Consider the following 17,556-nt stretch of genomic DNA (forward strand, 5'->3'; position numbering starts at 1 on the left):
AAGGTCTCTTCTGGGGGGGGGGGTGGGGGGTGGGGGGGGGCTGTTGGGAGAGCGCCTGGGGAGTGGCAGAAACCAGTCTTTGTTTGGGGGGGGGAACAAGCCAGTGGCTGTTGGTGAGAGAGAGGGCTCTTTCTGCGGGTGAGGAAGTGGCCCTGGGCGACCCTCTCAAGTGAGGCCTCCGATGCGTCGCTTCAAACCGGTTCTTTTTTTAAAGTGGCTTTTTAAAAGGAGGACTCGATGGGCGTCCAAGTGCCCCTTTGACTGGCCCCGTGCCAGGCCTGGGCGGCTGTATTTCCCTGCCCCGGTGGCTGTTAGGAGGCACGACTCCTGCCCTTTGGCTGCTGCGGGAGGGAGGGAGGGGGCGCGGTTGGCCCTTCTCCCAGGCAGCTGCCAAGGCTCTTATCAGCCGCAGCTGCTGAAGGGCGACATGGCTGGCCTCTTGGCTCGCGGGGGCCAAGGCTTCCTCCTCCGGCCATGGCTCCTGGGCCTCCCAGGCAGGGCACCGGCAGTGCGCTCCTGCTGCAGCGAGGGCCCCCCGGCCCTTCCCCGGGGCATCGGCTGCAGCCCTCCCGGGGGTCCTCTCCTGCAGGCTCCCCTGGCCAGGAAGCTGCCCTGCCCTCAGAGCCGGGCCTCAGGCTCTGCCTCCAGCCTGCCCCCCAGCGCTGAAGAGGTCGCCCGGCCAGTGGGCATCCGCTCCATGTTCAAGCTGCCCATGCGGGACTCGGCCGAAGGGCTGGACGCGGCCTTTGTGGGCGTCCCTCTGGACATCGGCACCACCCACCGCCCCGGGGCCAGGTAAGGGGACTGTCCTTGCGGGGGGGCAGCGGGGGAGACCCACCCAGTAGTCCCAGGATGGGGGGGTGGGGGTGGGGGGGCCTTCCGGCAGGAAAAAACCTACTTCAAATTAAAGTTGGTTGGGCTGAATTCAGCAGCCTTCCTTATTGGATGGTTTTGCTGGTTTCCTTTCCCGTGGTTCAAGTGCCCCCCCCCCGGATCCCTGATCAATCTCTCCCCCCCCCCCCCAGTGGTATACTAGCCATTCATCAGGCTAAGCAGGTGCTGAGGACGCCAGGCCCAAAGGGCCCCCCCCACCCCCCGGGAGTTGAGGAAGGAAGAAAAAACCATGGAGATGTGTACAGTGGGCACAAAGGAGGGGAGCACCAAGATTTCCCCGGCAGTCGGACCTCCGGATCTCTCGGACTGGGACAGGGGCCACCCAAGGGGGCCAGGAGGGGCGCCTACGGGGCCGCATTTCCCCATGGTTCTCCGGTCTTGGTGGGCAAAGCAGGGAGGCCCAGCAGCCTCTCAATCCCTCCTTCAAAGGCTGCTGGAGGGTCGCTGGGCCTGATCCACCAGCGCAGGTGGGCAGGCCGGCCCTATTCCTGGGGCTCTTGGAGGCCATGGGGGGGGATTCTTGGCTTCCGGGGGGGGTCGCCAAGCAAGCTGCTCCTCCTCCAGGTTCGGCCCCAGCCACCTGCGGGCCGAGTCCATCTTGGTTCGCCGTTACAACCCGGCCACGGGGGCCGACCCCTACCACTCGCTCCAGGTGGCCGACCTGGGGGACGTCAACGTCAACCTCTTCAACCTGAAGGACAGCTGCAGGAGGATCCGGGAGGCCTTCCGGGGGATCGTGGCCGAGGGCTGCATCCCCCTCACGCTGGGTGAGCCAAGGGCTCCCTTCATCCCTCCCTCCCTCCCTCCCTCCCTCCGTGCAGTGGTGGGCAGTTCCCCTGGGGCAGGGGAAGAGTCGGGAGGGAAGGGGCTGCCGGTCACGGGCTCCGATCTTGGATCTTGCAGGCGGAGACCACACCATCACCTACCCCATCCTGCAGGCCTTGGCAGAGAAGTGAGTCCGGAGCAGAGTAGGGGGCAGAGAGGTCAGGGCTGGCAGCCAGAATCCCCCCTCCCTCCGTGGGGGCCCTGGTGAAGCCGGCCAGGCCTTCTCCCTCGCTTGGCAGGTTCCCTGACCGGCCCTGGTCCTCCCCCCGCAGGCACGGCCCCGTGGCCCTCGTCCACGTGGACGCCCACACCGACACCTCTGACCAGGCGCTGGGGGAGCGCATCTACCACGGAAGCCCTTTCCTGCGCTCCGTGGAGGAGGGGCTGCTGGACTGCCGGAGGGTCTTTCAGATTGGGATCCGGGGCTCCTCCTTCTCTCCGGATCCCTACAGGTTTTCCTGGGATCAGGTGAGCCTTCCCCTCGGGGATCCCTTCCAACTGACCCAGATTCCTGCAGCAGAAGCCAAGGGGGCAGCGGAGATGGGAGGGGGTGACCTATAGGGGAAGGGTCCCTGAAGGCAGCCCCTGTCCAGTTGCAAAGCCCCCTTTAAATTGACTGGGACTTTCGGGGAGCAGAGCTGGGAGGAGCCCCCCCTTTTTTAGAGGACACCCCTGTGCCAATAGAAGCCCCTTCCCCTCCCACCGCAGGGCTTCCGGGTGGTGCTGGCCGAGGACTGCTGGATGAAGTCACTGGCCCCCCTGATGGCCGAGGTGAGGGAGCAAGTGGGCGACTGGCCCCTCTACATCAGCTTCGACATCGACGCGCTGGACCCGGCCTTTGCTCCTGGCACGGGGACCCCCGAGATGGCGGGTCTCACCCCGGCCCAGGTGAGCCGGGCCCTCTAGTTGGGGTCCCCTCCCCAAGACCCCTCCCCCGTTGTCCCGGGCTGTGCTGGTGGCCTGCCCCCTTCCTCATTCCGGCTTCCCCACAGGCCCTGGAGATCATCCGAGGCTGCCAAGGCCTGCGCATCGTAGGGGGGGACCTGGTGGAAGTGGCCCCCGTGTACGATCAGTCCGGTAAGGCGGCTGGGGGGGGGGGTGTCATAATTCCAGGTGCCCAGAGCTGCCTCTCCCGGGGGGCCCTGCTGCTCCCACCCATTCCACAGACCGGGAGGCTGAGGCTGGCCAGAGGAAATGTGGGGCTCGGTTGTGGGAGGGGGAGGCCCGAGAGGTGTGCAGAGCCCACCCCCCACCCCCGATGAATGAAGCACCTTCTGCTCTTTGCCCGACAGGCAACACGGGACTCCTGGGCGCCAACCTGCTCTTCGAAATGCTCTGCACCCTCCCTGGGGTGAAGAGGCATCCCCACAAGCCCCCCTCCACGCCACGTGAATAGAAGGGAGGGGTTCCCCCTGCCTCTGGGACACCCCCCCCCCGCTTTGCCACGTCCCCCTTTCCGTTTTTGGAACGGGAAGCAGCTAGTCCTCATGGCTGCGGGGGGGGGGGGAGTGGCAGGAGAAGAGACTGAAGACGCATCCGGCAGCATCAGCAGAGCCCCTCCACTCACCACCACCCCACCGCCCACGAAGCATTGAGAGGAAGATTGGAACCCAGATCCCTGGAAGAGAACCAGCTGCCCCTTGGAGCCTGGTTCTGAACACGCAGGGGCCAAGGAAGCTGAGGTGGGGCCCACTTCCCTTCCTCTCAGCCGGGGTCCCCACACCTCTTGGGGGAAGCAGCCCCCTCCATGAAGCCCCCCCACCCCAGCGCAAAGCTTGCTTGGTGATGCCATTTCCCTGGAAGATCTGGCAGCCCCCCTCCCCTCCCCCCGGGTGGGGCCCCAGGGGACACCCCCCCTCGCACTCACCCCCCCCGGCCGCCAAGTGAGGCGGAGGCTGCACCGTCTTGTGGCCAGACATTAAAATAAGTTTATTTCAGCTTCAAACCGGTTTCAGAGTCCTCAAGCCAAGCAACCCCTGCCCCCCCCGTTGAAGGCGGGGCTTGTTCACAGGTACCCAGAAAGGGGGAGGGGCAAGGGGGGAGGAAAGAGGAGCAATAAATTATTTATTCCCTGACATCCCCCCCTTCCCTCCCCCCCCCTATCAAAAGTGCAAAACTCATCGCTATCCCTCCAAGCGACTTCCCTGTCTCCTTGGGGCGCCCCTCCCCTTCCGCAGATGGGAGGCAACGCGGGGGAGAGAGGGAGGGGTTGAAGGCTTCTGGTTGGGGGGCCTTTTGGCCTCTTGGAGAGGAAGGAAATGGGGGGGGCACACTATATCAGAGCCACATTCGCCATCGCCTGGCAAGGGAGATGCTTTGGCACCGTCCGTCCGAGCGCCCAGGGCAGCCCTCTTGCCCCAAGGTGTGTCGGAGGGGGGGGGCATCTACCTTGGCAACACACCACCCTGTGCACAGCCCCCACCCCCACTAAAGGCACCGTCTCCACCGATCCCGTCCTAAAGGCACCTGGTCTCACCCACTGCTCTCCAGCCAAAGCCCCCCCCCCCGAAAATCAATCCCTCCCTTCATGGGGGGGTAGGGGAATTGGGGACTTTCTCTCCCCCCCCCCCCAGTCTCCAAGCCAGCTCTGTGCCTCCTCCTCCTCCTCCTCCTCCTCCTCCAGCCAGTCCCTTTGGGGCAGCACAAGGCAGAGGATGGCAGCTGGGAGACCACAGACCCAGACAAGGCATGCCAGGTGCCCCCTCAGTTTCCCCACCATAAAGGCCCCCCTGCAGCCACATGTGTGTGTGTGTGTAGGGGGGTTGTATTTCCCAACAGGAGTGAAAAGCCTCCCTGCGTGGAGAAAGCTAGCACCTGAAGGAAGGGCGGAGCTCCCATCAGCTCCTCCCCCCACCCCACCCCCATCTGATGCAGGCAATCTATCTAGACACAGAGATATCAACTCAAAGGACAGAGAGCCCCCTCCCCAAAAGTGACACGGACTCTGCCCCCTCCCCGGAAGGAAGGGAGGGCCGAAGGAGGTAAAGAGGCAGCTGCACAAAACTGTAAACGAAAGCAACCGAAAGGGGGAGCCACGAGGACCCCCCCACCCTCCCTCCCCTCCCCTGGGTCACTGCTCAACTGGCACCAGATCCAGGACCCTCCAGACCTTCCCTGCCCCCTCGGCCCCCTTTCCCTGGGGAGGGGGGAGGCACAAAGGGGCAGAGCAGCCGGCTAATGGCTCTGGACTAGGCATCCCCACACCGACCGCCACGGAGGAGGAGGAGGCGGAAGGAGAAAGGCTCCTGGGCCTGCTTGGGGACCCGGCTGGGGTCATTCTGCAGCTCCCCCCTCCCCCCCCAAGACTGGAGGGCAGGGTGGGGCTTGCAAGCACCCCCTTCCCACCCCCCACCCCCAATTAGACGGCCTGTCCTGTCATCCAATCAAGGGGAGCCCCTCCTGCCAGGGAAGAGCCAACCAGGCCGAAGCGGCTAGGGGGAGGCCGAGGGGGGGGAACAGGTCCGGGGCATGCAGGGGGAGGCCGGGCCTGAAGGAGCCACCAGTGGAGGGCCTGCAGAGACCACAAAGCCCATCTTCGGAGGAGCAGCAGCCATAAGAATCCGTAGGCCAAGGGTTCGGCAGCAGCAGCGGCAGCGGCTCCTGCACGCCCTCCGGAGGCTGGGCAAGTGGAGGGTGAGGAAGAGGAGGCAGAGGCTCTCCCCTGAGAGAGTCCGGGCTCTTCCTTCCTGGTCAGGCAGGCAGCCCCAAGTGCAAGGAGGAGGCGGTTTCTAACTCACCGGGCCTAGGAGAGGTCATCTAAACGCTACAGAGTCTACGGGGCCCCCCCAGAGGCTCCGGGAGGGGGTGGGGCCCTCCTTCCGAGTAACCCAGCCGCCTCTGGGCCGTCCCGGGGGGACTTTAATGGGGGGGGGGGTCTCAGTCCAGGGCCGGCCAGGAGGGCAGGTAGAATCTCTGCAGGGAGCCCTCCAGCAGCCGCTCCATCCAGAAGGACAAACGCTGCAGCTTGCTCTTCATGCCCCGCGGGCCGCCCGAGGCAGAGGGCCTGCCCCACGCCTCCGCCGGCTCGGCCGCCTCGTCCTCGCAGGGTCCCTCCTCGGGCTGCGGCGGCCGGAAGAGGCAGAAGTACTTCTTGTGTCCGTTGAGGGCCAGGACGTAGCCGGCGTAGTCGCGCTCCAGGAAGTGCTTGTCGTACTGGTTGGGGATGGGGGCGGCGTCCTGCGCAAACTCCAGCACGTCCTCCAGCCACTCCCGGTGCTTCTCCAGGCTCAGAAAGGAGAAGTGCAGGCAGCTGCTCCTGCGGGGGAGAGGAGGAGGAGGAGGTCAGGGGAGGTCATCAAGAAGGTCCCCTCTGCCTGCCTGCCTGCCAGGGGCCGGAATAAGAGGGGGGGGCGGGGGGGGCGCTCACCCGGTGAACGTGAAAACCTCCTGGGCGAACCTCTGCAGCAGGGGGGTCTTGGTGGCGCTGGAGAGGATGAGGACGACGTTGATGTGGCCGGGCCTCAGGCGCACCAGGTTGCTGGTGTAGGTGATGTCCGTCAACTCCGTCACTTTCACGGAGAACTTCTTGGGAATCCTGCAAGGACGCGCGGCCGGCGGTCATCACACGGGGGAGAGGGGGGAGCAGGGGGGAAGGACCCTCCACAGACATTGGGGGAGGGCCAGCAGGGGGCACTGACCCACAGACGCACCTGTCCTCTTTGGGGAAGCTCATGTCGTTCCTCTCGCTGCTCTTGGCGGGAGGCTCTTCCTTTTTGGCGGGAGGCAAATCCCTCTCCTCACTCGAATCGCTGGAGAAGAGAAAGGGGGGCTGGTCGCAGGGGTTCCGGAATCCGCTGCCCCCCCCACCTCCCTCCCCCCTAAAAACGGACCAGGGCGACTGGGGGAGGCGAGGGGGGGGGTCTCACCTGAAGGCCTGCACGATGACCGTCCCGAAGAGGATGAAGAGGGCCGAGAAGATGAGGGACAGCAAAGGCATCATCTCCCGCCTGGAGGAGAGAGACGGGGCGCACGGATGAAAGCCCCTCTGCCCTTCCCCCCCCCAAGGGCTGTGCTGTGGGGAGGAATGAAAGAGAGCCCCCCCCTCCCCCAGCCGAGGGCCAGACAAGGTGGCTGGCATGATTTTAAGGGTGGGAGGGGGCTTCTAACTGTTGTGGGGGGGGGGAGCCCAGTCTACTGCTAAGTAAGTTCCCAGCCCCCGGATCGTGAGCGGGAGCAGGGGGGGGGCTGGAACTTTCCCTTTTCTTGGGACAGCAGGACTGAATTGGGCCGGGGGGGGTGGTGGCTTTCTATTTTCTATCAAACTTCACCGAGGGTAGCAGGGAATTATGGGCTTCGGAGGCCCAGTGGACGTGGGAGGGGCCCTCTGGAGCACGCACCAGTTGCTGCGGAAGAGGCTCTCCCAGCAGTCCACGGCGTAGTCCACGGCCAAGTAGGCCCACCGGAGGAAGAAAATCTGCCACAGAGAGAAGCCACGGAGGGTCAACTGAGAGGCTGGAGGACGGGCAGGGGGCAGCCCCCAGAGGGCCCAGGACCGTCACCCAGAGAGGCAGCCTAGCCCAGGGGCCTCCCCTCTCCCCAAATGAAAGCCCCTCGACCTTTGGACGGGGAGGATTCTCCAGGGGAGAGGACCCACATTCCGCCCCCTGCTGACCCCTGGGGTGTTCCCTCCCCCCCCCTTGCCCCCGAGGGCTTACAGGCGCCAGCTCGTCCGTCAGGTCCGGCAGGACAGCCTGGGCAGAGAGGAAGGTGGCGTCCATCCTCAGCTGGTCCAGGAAATCCAGCAGGGTGAAGGCAGCCTCCTCCGTGCCCGTCCAGGGCTCCTCCAGGGCCCTGTAGACCACCTGCCCGGCATTGGTGCGCCTCTCCAGGATCAGCACCTGCGGAAGGGGAGTCCAGGGGGGGGGGTCAGGGCACCGGAGCCACGCCCAGCATCCCCTCCAATGGGCATCGGAGCTTCTGCCCCTCCGGCACCTCCAACGGGGCTGGCCAAGGCGGGGAGGGGAGCAGCTCCAGAGCTCTCAAGGGCTTCCTTCAGGCTGGCTGGGAGGGGGGGAGGTGTCATGGATGTCTCCCAAGAGTGGGGAGAGCCACTGCTGCCCCCCCACAGCAATGCAAAGACGCCCCCCCCCATCTCAGAGACACACACACACACACACCCTCCCCCAACGCCACGCAAGCGGGGCCCACCTGGGCGCTGCTTTTGCTTCCCCAGAGAGTGCAGAGGGACTCGTCTGCCACACCCCCGGGGGAGGGGGAGGTTGGGGGGGGGGGCCCTCACAACACTCACAGACGACTTGGCCCGAAGCCAGGCGTCCCCCTGGAGCAGAGTGCGGACAAAGTCCGGCTGGTTGTCGCCGTAGATGTGGACGAAGCGCAGGGTCTCCTTGGTGTTGGCCACCGCGAAGGCCAGGAAGGCCTCGTAGCCCTCCGCGTATTTCTCCCCCTCGCCCGTGGCCAGCACCACGCAGTACCTGCACGGGCACAAGGGAAGGAAAGGGGGTGGCATCCCAGGGGAGTATGAGGACTAGCCCCTTGGCAGAAGACCACCCAGGCCCTGTCTGAGCCCCCCACCCAGGACTCCAAGGTTTATCCATAGTCGGTGGTCCAGAGCCCATCTGCCTGGGACCAGCATTCTCGAGGGGGGGGGGTTTTCACCCGCCTGGCTGCCGCTGAGGATCCTGGGAGCCTGAGTCCCCCTTCAGGGGCTGGGTGGAGGGGGGGGAGGGGGGACACTCACTTGTGCTGCCGGTGGGATTTCTTGACGGGACACAATTCCTGGAAGAGCCGCTGGCTGGTCAGGCGGGAGGCCAGGAGGAATTTGTTCTGGGACAGGAAGTCGTCGATCAGCTGCTTCCTCATGTGGCGGGCCTGGGGGGAGAGGAGGGAGTCCTCCGCTTACAACGGCTCACTTAGCGACCGCTCAAATTTACGTCGCTGAAAAAAGGGACCCAGGGTCCTTTCTTCACACTTACGACCGTGGTCAGAATCCGGACGCTTGGCAACCGACTCACATTTATGACAGTCGCCGTGACCCAGAGCCTCACGAACCCCTTTTGGGACCTTCTGGCCGGCAAAGCCAGTGGGGGATTCGCTCCCATGTCCGTGTGACTAACTTAACGACTGCGATGATTCACTTAACAACTGTGGCAAGAGAAGTCGGAGGACGGGGCAAAACTCACTCGACCATTTCCTGGCTTAGCAATGGGAACGATGGGCCCAACCTTCTGAGAAGGGAAAGGCCAAAACTGACCCCCCCCACCCCTCCCCTCCCGAAAGCCTCGCCTTTCTCCTGGGTTTTCTCCACCACTGCCTGCCCCACAGGGGGGCCCCCTGCCCTGAGGCCTCTTTCTCCACCTTCTCTCCCCCCCACCCCCAAATACCCAGAGGCTGCTGGTTTCCGAAACACTTGGGCTTCCCCCCCTTTGGAGAGAAGCCGGGGGCCCCGGAGGCCCCCAGGGAGAGGAGGCTAGGCCTGTGCTGGGGGTCCCGTGGGGCCCACCTGGATGACGTCGGCTGGCTTCTCGATCTGCTCCTTGAAGACCATCATGGTGGGCGTGTAGACGTTGATGTTGTATTGCCGGGAAAGCTGCTCGGTGCCCCGGAGACCCACGTAGACGTAGCCGAAGGAGAGGTAGTCTCTGTACGCGAAGGCCGCCAGCTGGAAACGGGGGGGGGGGGGCAATCAGGGCAGACCCCCACGGACACACCCCACGCCCCCCCAGAGGAGGGGAGGATCAGCTGCTCAGGACCACCACCAATGAAACCCACCCGCCTTTTCAATCCCCCCCCCCCCACGACTTATTTTGTGGTACCTGCAGCCCCAGGGCCCTTCAGTGGGCCAAGGAGAGACGCCCTCCTGAACTCAGGTGGGGACTGCAAAGCCTGGGAGGCTGGGCTCCCCCTCCCCCCCTGTCCCCAAAAGGGGCTCCCCTCCGAGCCCTCCCCCCCTCGAAAGGGCCGGCTCTTGAGAGACCGACCTTGTAGAGGAGGGGCGCCAGGGGCAGGTGGTCGAAGAGCAGGATGTGAGGCTTGTTCTCCTTCTTCCCGTTGGACAGGAACCGGACGTAGTTCTTGTCTGTTATCTGCCGGGGGGGAGGGGAGGGGGAGGGGAGGCTGTCAGAACCCCCCCCCCCACTGGCAGCTGAAAGGGGGCCACGGGTGGGAGCAGGGAGGGCATTTCCCAAAGGTATTTCTCAGCTCCCTTGGATTCGTCAAGGGGCCCTTGAGCCTCTGAGCAGGGAGGACCCTTGGAAGCCCCCTCTCCCCCCCCCACTCTGAAGCTGGGTGCTGCCCCCCCCCGTCCCCTCGGCCCCTTACTCCTCTCCCTCCCCCCCACCCCACAGCAGAAAGCAAAGAGCAAACGTTTAAGCCAACAGTTCCCAGGTTTTCCTTCCCCACCACAGAGCCACCTTGAAATACCATTTTTCACCCTGGACCCCCAAGACTTCTGTGACCCCACAGACCCCCTGTGAGTGGCTGAGAACCACCGGCCTTCTCCTGCGGGCCCCTCCCCGTCCATCGGGCTCCTTGCTGGAAACCGAGGGGGCGTCTGTGGAGAGGGGGCGCCCGAGAGCCGCCGCTTACCTTCTCCACCAGCGCCCCAGGGAGCAGGCTCTCCACAAACTGCCGGAGATTCTCCCGGACGACCGCGTTGTGGAAGAAGGTGACCTTCCCGTTGATCAGGCCCAGGATGGACGGGGTGCTGTGCGCTCCAAGGTGCTGGGCCAGGCGCCGCTCGTAGCCCGCATGGATGACACCGATCCCCACACCTGGCAGGGGAAGGGCAAAGCCCTCAACATGGAAGCAAGGTGGCCGACCCACAGGGTCCCGGGAGAGCTCCGGGCCTCCCCTGCTCAGGAGGAGGAGCTGAAGCCTCCAGCTCCGGAGAGGATGACCTCAGATGACCTCAGCCGCCCTCCCCCCAATCGCCCAGACCAGCCTTTTCGGATGCCAAGGTGACCACCGTCCCCCCAAAGGCAACGCCCGGCCTCTGACCCTCAGGGCGAGCGGCTTCAACTGCTGCCCGTCCCCCCCCCCCCCCCCCCGTGCCGAGGCTCACCCAGCGCCTCCAGCTCCTGGACCACCTCCTTCCAGACAGGCTCGATGTGGATGCAGCTGAAGCACCAGTCGGAGGTGATCTTGATGAGGTAAGGCTTCCGGAAGCTCTCGGGGACGACCTCATTGACGTAGTGGGAGAAGTGGAGCAGGTACTTCTCGTCGAGGGAGTCCTGGTGGCGCTCCGAGTTGAAGGGGAAGTGGAAGAAGGACTCGTCAAAGTAGAAGCTCTCGTGGAAGGGGTGAGCATGGCGGTGTGGTGCCTGCTGCTGCTGCTGGTGCGGGAAGCCCTGGTTCTCGCCCACGTCGCCGTAACGGTCAAAATTCAACCGCTTCTCCTCGTTGGACAGGATCTGCGCGGGAAGAACCGGTCTCTCGTCCCCTCTTTCCCTTCCGACCGGCCTCTTCCCCATCCCCCCACCCCCTGCAGCTGTCCCTCTCATGCACATCTGGGCCCACAAAGTGTGGCCTCCGTACCTCGTAGGCTTTGCTGATTTGTATAAACTTGTCTTCCGCTCCTGGGTCTTTATTCTTGTCCGGATGCCTGGAAGGTCGAGGGAAGAAGAAAATCAGCAGCTGCAGCAGCTCAAGAAATGACAGCCTCACGGGGTTATGCACAGGAGGGAGGGGGGGGAGCTCTATTTTTTAAATCTGGCCATCTTTAATTGACTGTCATTTATAGTTAGACAACTTTGACTTTGCTTTTAAGAGCCCTCGTGGCGCAATGGTTAAGAGTGTGGTATTGCAGGATGACTAATTTTAATTTTTAACTTAACTATCATTGGGGTTTTTAATTGTTTTAAATTATTGTAATTTATTTATTTATTGTTCCACCTCCTCCACATTGTATCGTTGTAACCGCTACTGGTGTACGTCGCCCCGAATCCCTTGGGGGAGAGGGGGCGACTAAGAAGTCAAAATAATAAATAAATAAATAAATAAAGCCAGGAGTTCGATCCTGACCGGCTCCAGGTTGACGCAGTCTTCTGTCCTTCCGAGGTCGGTAAAGTGAGGAACCAGATTGGTGTTGTTGTTGTTGTTTTTTTGGGGGGGGGTGGAATATGCAAATACTGCTGACATTGTAAACTTCTTAGAGAGGGCTGTAAATGTACCACAAGGCAGCATATAAGGCAAAGTGCTGTTGCTGTGGCTAATTTACTGCTGGAATATCATTTCAAGAGGAAGAGACAGCTAGCAATCTAAAAACGTGTCTAATAAAGGAAATGGACAGGAACTCATTTGGCATTTTAATGAGCCATTAAGCATCCGAAGGTGCGTTTAATGGCTCGCCTATTTTCCCCATGGCTAGGAATTGGTCGGAGCAGAAGCACTGAAAACTCCAATTTGCCAGGCGAGTAGTTTGGATACAAATCACTTTAATCCTCATCAGAATTGGTTTACTCAGATGCTATGATGCTAGCATAGCATCTGTATGAGAGTTACATTGTATGGCGGGGGGGGGGGGTGTGTGAAAAGGGGGAAAATTTGTTTGTATAAAACTCTTTTAATAATAAAAAAAAAAGAATCGGTTTACTCTACTAACCACTCCCGGGCGAGTTTCTTGTAGGCTTTTTTAATGTCCGCCTGGCTTGCAGTCCTGCTGACGCCCAGGATCCGATACGGGTCAAAATCGATGGCTGACAAGATCTGCAAGGCCAGGACGAGGAAGAGGACAAGCACCAGGGAGAGGCTGAGCCGTTTCATCTCCATCGCCGTTCCTGCAGGGAATCTGGCCAGGAGCCTTCCTGGGGACAAGGAGAGGCGTCAGGGGCTGCAGTGGGACACCCCCACCCCCCCAGATCAACCAGGCGCCCCGTCATAACCCGGGAAGGCAAACCACATTTCTGTCCTCCTCGTTTATGTGGACAGGGTTTATTTTCCTGCAGCTATTGCTGGAGTTCTTTCTAGTAACCCCAAAAGAAGGCTAATATTTTGCAGCGCAGACGGAGCCATCGAGGGGAGCAGCGCAAGATGGATAGGCAGGAGCTATTGGAATACTTAGAAAGAGGCTCCTGGACGGAAAGCTCATGTTCAGCCCCGACACTCCCTGGTTCAGCAGGGGAAATCCACCCTCGAGCCCCCGGGGCCATTTTGTACGGAGGAGGCCAAACCGGAGAGACGAGGCGCTTTGACCCAGATGCCCAGCGTCCCTTCTGGCTTCCCTGGCTCATCAGCAGCTGGAGCGGGAGGAGGAGGAGGAGGAGGAGGCCGAAGGAGGCTTCTCAGGCGTCTCACCCGCCAGGCCTGGGGTCCCCCCGTTGTCCCCCCTGCCGACCCTTTCGAGGGCTCCGCTTGGAGGGTCTCCGTGCCGCCTTCCTTGCCCGGCTGGCGGGGGAATCGCGTCCTCTGCAGGCTGAGGCCTCCGGGGTCTTTCATCTGCCTCCACCCAGGGAGGGTCTTCCGGGGCTGCTTCTGCTGCCAGGCCTCCAGGAGCCCCTTTTGGAGGGGGGGGCGGGGCGCTCAGGCTGCTTTGTGGCCTCCATCAGGTTTTTTTTGGGGGGGGGCAACAAGGGACCCTCAACTGTCTTCCTCCCTCGGGGGAGGGGAGCAAGGATGCCCTGGGGGCCCTTGACGCGCACGCGCAGTCTGCCTCCCCCCCATCCATCGGCCCCTTCCCAGCAGGGCCCGATCCTGGGCGGTTCCTTCCCCAGCCTGGCGCTGGGCGAGGGGCTACCGCTTCCCCCTCCTCCACCACCACCACCCGGGCTAAGCGACGAGGGGATGCGCTCCCTCACCCGGGGGAAAGGAGGGGGGGGCGAAGGGCGCCCGCAATACTCACCCCGGGCTCCTCCTGTCTCCCCGGTCCCCACTTCCGGCTCGGCGCCCTCGTCACCATAGAGACGGCGCAGGCGGCGCTGACTTCCGGCGTGGGGTCAGCCCCGCCTCCACGCAGGGAAGCCGGGAGGGAGGGAGGAAGGAAGGAAGGACAGAGGGGCGCGCGTGCGCAGAGGCGGCGCTTCCGCCTTCTCCTCAGCGGGCGGCCATGGAGGAGGCGGACCGGCGGCGGCTGAAACGCTCCCGGGTGCGGCTGGTGAAGGAGCTGCGGCTGGAGCCGCTGTGGGCGCCGCTGCTGCGCCGGGGCCTCTTCACCGCCGACATGATCGAAGAGATCCAGGTACCGCGCGGCCCATCACGGCTGTTGTGTGTGGGGGACCTCGTGCGGCCATCTAGTCGTGCCCCCAACCTCCCCCCCTTCTCCCTCCCTCTCTCTCTCTCTCTCTCTGCGCCTGCGCAGTCAGCGGGGCCGCGGCGGGACCAGGCAAGGCAGCTGCTGAACGACCTGGCCACGCGGGGCCGGAGGGCGCTGGGGGAGTTCGTGCTGTGCCTGCGGGAGAGCGGGCAGGAGGCGCTGGCGGAGCTGCTGAGCGATGGACGACGCCCGGATGGAGCCCCGGACCAGCCCCCAGGACAACCCCGGGCCCATCCTCCCCTACCCTGGGAGGGCCCCTCCCACCAGCCCCGCCAGCCAGGTAAGTGGGACAGGTGGGCCGCCCCCCCAAGCACCCCCCCAAGCACCCCTCCCCATCCTCCCCCCCCCGATCCCCTCCCCATCCTCCCCCCGCAGCCTCCCCCCAGCCTCTAATCCTCCCGGCAGCCAGCCAGCCCCACGGCCGGCTCTGGTTGTTTGTTGGGCAGCATCCCCCCTTTGCAAGGTGGTCCTGGGTTTCATTGTCTCTACACAGCACAACACCCCCCACACCTCCCGGGGGGGGCCTCCAGCCTTTCTGGGCAGGGCCCTGGGGAGGGAGGGAGGGAGCGGAGCTGTTCCTGCCTCTTGACCGACCGGGGAGATGTCCAAAGTCCTGCTGGGCTGGGCTGAAAGTTGGACTCTGGTTGCCCTCAGAGCCTTTTCCTCTCTCCTCTCTCTCTCTGGTCTCCTAGGCCCCCTGGAGGAGACGCCCCAAAGGGATTCTGAGACGGTGAGTTTGCTCCCTCCCTCCCTCCCTCCGCAGCTTCTCCATGGCTTCTCCCTCCCTCCCTCCCTCCCAGGGGCTGAGTTTGGCCCTGGTGCCCACGTAACCCACCCCTCCCAGCAGTGGGGGGAAATCAGCCAAAGGGATGGATGGCCTGCAACTCCAGCGCCTGGCTTCTGTCCGAAGGGTTGTTGGGACGTTTGCCCCCTGGCAAAGGAGATTTTGGTTTTTCTCACCAGGGCCAGGACTCTCTTTCAAAGGCCTGGATATTTTTTATTTATTTTTTACTTTTCTCGATGGTTGAAATCAGGAGCCTCTCCTGTTCCATCTCCCTGGCTGCCCTGACTTTCCCCGTATGACAAACTGACAAGGGATTCCTTGTCTCCTCCTGAGACAACAGAGGTTCGGCTGCGTAAAATCTCCCGTTAAAAGTTTATCCAAGATCTTCCATGTTCCCTTCTGAGGCTGCCCTGGGCTAAGGGCCGGCTAGAGGCCCCTTCACAATGGTGCCAGGCTGGTGTCACTGTCCCTGACGTGTCCCGGACAGGTTTACCCCCTGAATTCTGAGCCCTGCGGTTACTGCCTCATCATCAACAACGTCCATTTTGACAAAGACACGGGTTTGAAACTTCGCCAGGGCTCCGACATTGATTGCCAGAGGCTGGAGAAGAGGTTCCAGGCGCTGCATTTCGAGGTCTTGACCAAGGAAGACCTCACAGCTCAGGTGAGCATCTCACCCTGGGGCTTGGAGGGTCCCCGACCTTCCCCCAGCTAGAGAGAGTGGAAAAAGCTTTAAGGCTCGTTCCCCTCAAGTGTAGAGCTTCCCTGAGAGTGACATGTGCGTCCTTTGGCTCAACCTGCCCTCTCTGGGATCACCCGTAGGGAATCGCTCAGGAGCTGCAGAGTCTGGCCAGGCGCAACCACAGCGGCCTGGACTGCTGCCTGGTGGTCATCCTCTCCCATGGCTGCGAGGTAGGTGGACGCCCAGAGCAGGCTTCATGCAGGGTGGCGGTCTGCTTTCCCCAATGGGACCAGCAATGAATCCGCCTGGGGGAGGTGCCGGGGGGGGGCAGGCGGCTGAGGAGTCCGGGGCTTTGACCCTTGAGGAGGCAACGGCTGCTTTTCTGGAGAGTTAAGCCTTGCTGTCCTCCGAATAAATGTAACTCAAGTGCTGCTGCCTAGAAACCAGTTGGGCTCCTTGTAAGAGGCGCTACCCTTTTCTCTGCAGCAGTTTGTTAAGGGAACCTGTAAAGACAACGCCACGGCCATGAGCCCAATCCAATGGCAAAACCGTCACAGGCGCAGCCGTCCGTGGGGCCCAAACGCACGAAAGGATGAGAGGGGAGGGGGCCGAAACTCCCCCTTACTCTCCCGTCCAAGCGACCTTCCCCTTGAGAGCTTCCCTTCCCTGGGGCCACTCCCGAGAGTCTCCTGGCCTCTTCCAGAGCTACCACATCCAGATTCCGGGCGCCATCTTTGGGACGGACGGCCAGCGCATTCCGGTGCAGAAGGTGGTCAGCTACTTCAACGGCTCCCACTGCCCGAGTCTGGGGGGGAAGCCGAAATTGTTCCTCATCCAGGCCTGCGGAGGAGGTGAGGGGGGCGGCAGGGGGGGAAGGTTTCTCGCGCAGAGATGGAGGGGCCAGAGACCCCCATCCCCTGCGGAAACCAACCTCTTGGCCTCCCCAGAGGAAAAAGACCAAGGCTTTGAAGTGGAGGCTGACACAGCGCCAGGCCGGCGTGAAGGGGAGGCCGTGGAGTCAGACGCCACCCCGATGCCGGGCCCAGGAGGAGACAGCGATGAGCTCGATGCCACGGCCAGTCTGCCCACGGACAGCGACATCTTGGTTTGCTATCCCACCTTCCCAGGTAAGGGGCAAAAGTCCCTCCTCCTCTGCCACTGACGGCCACCCCTTCGCCTTTCAACCGTGAGGTCAGGCGTGTTGTGGCATGTGCCACTTGTGTCCCAAAGGCCACGTTTCCTGGCGTGACACCCAACGCGGATCCTGGTTCATCGAGGCTCTGGATGAGGTCTTGGCCGAATCTGCTCACCTGGAGGACCTGCCCAGCATGCTCACGAAGGTACCTTCACCCCCACCTCCCCCTTTGGCAGCCCTCCAGGCGGTGGGACCCAGGAAGCACAGCAGCCCCTCGGCTTTTAGTCTCCCCCCACCCCAAACTGGGGTAGGAAGTGTGGGACGCCTTCCTCATCCTCAAGCCATCAATTCCGGCTTTTTGGGGGGGGGAGATAGGGGCCCACGTGGCCTCTGCAGGAACCCCTTTCTCACCTCCCCCCCCCCCTCCTTCCAGGTGGGGAACATTGTTGCTGCCAAAGTTGCAGGGCCTTACAAGCAGATGCCGGGTTACTTCAACTTTCTCCGGAAAAAGTTTTTCTTCAAAGCATGACAACATTTTGGCTGCTCTTCTTCCCCATCCCTGGGTTCTGGAGTTCTAATGCAGAACAAATGGATGTGAATCCAGTTTCTACTGTTTACATTTCTGTTCTTCCTCTTTTTCAAGAAATCAAGATGATTACAATGAGAAGGAGTTTGTATAAATCGTTTTTGAGCCACAAGCGTTAATCTTATTTTTTTAAAAATCCTTTAAGGGATAAACACCAGCCCCGCTTCCTCTGGGAGGTCTCCGTGAGAGGGGGGTGGGGGCAGCCAGGAGAGAGACCCAGCGCCTTGCTGGACCCCCTTTTCCCAGGAAAGGCCTTTTCCATATCCACTGAATGAGGAGCCCCTTCGGCAGCAATACCCAACCCAGCCACTTGGGGGAGTGGGGGAGCACCCAATGGTAAAGCAAGGCTTATCCTATTTTCTTTGTGACACTAGTACCTCATTTAGCCACCAGGGGCAGCAGTCTATGTGCCCCAAACTTCTACTTTATGGGTCCAGTACTCAAT

At 62.5% G+C, this 17,556-nt stretch overlaps 3 protein-coding genes across 3 annotated transcripts; 2 read left to right on the top strand and 1 right to left on the bottom strand.

Moving 5' to 3' along the window:
- Window positions 1–64: 64 nt before the first annotated feature.
- AGMAT (agmatinase (putative)) lies at window positions 65–3,664 on the top strand. The gene is made up of 7 exons (XM_081954716.1): window positions 65–795; window positions 1,459–1,661; window positions 1,798–1,846; window positions 1,992–2,187; window positions 2,428–2,607; window positions 2,712–2,796; window positions 3,012–3,664. The coding sequence occupies exons 1-7, from the start codon at window positions 182–184 to the stop codon at window positions 3,113–3,115; spliced, it is 1,431 nt and encodes a 476-aa protein (XP_081810842.1). The 5' UTR covers window positions 65–181; the 3' UTR covers window positions 3,116–3,664.
- A 1,118-nt stretch (window positions 3,665–4,782) lies between these two features.
- DNAJC16 (DnaJ heat shock protein family (Hsp40) member C16) lies at window positions 4,783–13,652 on the bottom strand. Its single transcript, XM_081954708.1, has 15 exons — window positions 13,514–13,652; window positions 12,278–12,479; window positions 11,212–11,278; window positions 10,739–11,087; window positions 10,264–10,448; window positions 9,657–9,761; window positions 9,179–9,337; window positions 8,417–8,547; window positions 7,967–8,150; window positions 7,374–7,556; window positions 7,056–7,132; window positions 6,585–6,665; window positions 6,369–6,467; window positions 6,086–6,253; window positions 4,783–5,974 (listed from the first exon to the last, which is right to left on the bottom strand). Exons 2-15 carry the CDS (start codon window positions 12,442–12,444, stop codon window positions 5,596–5,598), a joined length of 2,334 nt encoding a protein of 777 aa, XP_081810834.1. The 5' UTR covers window positions 12,445–12,479; window positions 13,514–13,652; the 3' UTR covers window positions 4,783–5,595.
- A 29-nt stretch (window positions 13,653–13,681) lies between these two features.
- On the top strand, window positions 13,682–17,182 carry CASP9 (caspase 9). The gene is made up of 9 exons (XM_081954718.1): window positions 13,682–13,849; window positions 13,970–14,204; window positions 14,617–14,654; window positions 15,196–15,372; window positions 15,531–15,620; window positions 16,094–16,241; window positions 16,338–16,517; window positions 16,621–16,730; window positions 16,959–17,182. Exons 1-9 carry the CDS (start codon window positions 13,718–13,720, stop codon window positions 17,052–17,054), a joined length of 1,206 nt encoding a protein of 401 aa, XP_081810844.1. The 5' UTR covers window positions 13,682–13,717; the 3' UTR covers window positions 17,055–17,182.
- Window positions 17,183–17,556: the final 374 nt, after the last annotated feature.

This window comes from Natrix helvetica, assembly GCF_964273705.1.
Source record: "Natrix helvetica genome assembly, chromosome: 5".
Taxonomy (NCBI): Eukaryota; Metazoa; Chordata; class Lepidosauria; order Squamata; family Natricidae; genus Natrix; species Natrix helvetica.

Excerpts from the sequence above, each read along its gene's own strand:
- AGMAT (XM_081954716.1), top strand. The coding sequence starts at position 182 with ATGCGTCGCTTCAAACCGGTTCTTTTTTTAAAGTGGCTTTTTAAAAGG. Across the intron at positions 1,847-1,991 it reads CTGCAGGCCTTGGCAGAGAA|GCACGGCCCCGTGGCCCTCG; the intron begins GTGAGTCCGGAG and ends CTCCCCCCGCAG. Across the intron at positions 2,608-2,711 it reads CGGGTCTCACCCCGGCCCAG|GCCCTGGAGATCATCCGAGG; the intron begins GTGAGCCGGGCC and ends GCTTCCCCACAG.
- CASP9 (XM_081954718.1), top strand. The coding sequence starts at position 13,718 with ATGGAGGAGGCGGACCGGCGGCGGCTGAAACGCTCCCGGGTGCGGCTG. Across the intron at positions 16,242-16,337 it reads CATCCAGGCCTGCGGAGGAG|AGGAAAAAGACCAAGGCTTT; the intron begins GTGAGGGGGGCG and ends TGGCCTCCCCAG. Across the intron at positions 16,731-16,958 it reads TGCCCAGCATGCTCACGAAG|GTGGGGAACATTGTTGCTGC; the intron begins GTACCTTCACCC and ends CCCTCCTTCCAG.
- DNAJC16 (XM_081954708.1), bottom strand. The coding sequence starts at position 12,444 with ATGGAGATGAAACGGCTCAGCCTCTCCCTGGTGCTTGTCCTCTTCCTC. Across the intron at positions 11,088-11,211 it reads AAATCAGCAAAGCCTACGAG|ATCCTGTCCAACGAGGAGAA; the intron begins GTACGGAGGCCA and ends CTTCCCGCGCAG. Across the intron at positions 7,557-7,966 it reads GGCTTCGGGCCAAGTCGTCT|GTGCTGATCCTGGAGAGGCG; the intron begins GTGAGTGTTGTG and ends CCCCTTCCGCAG.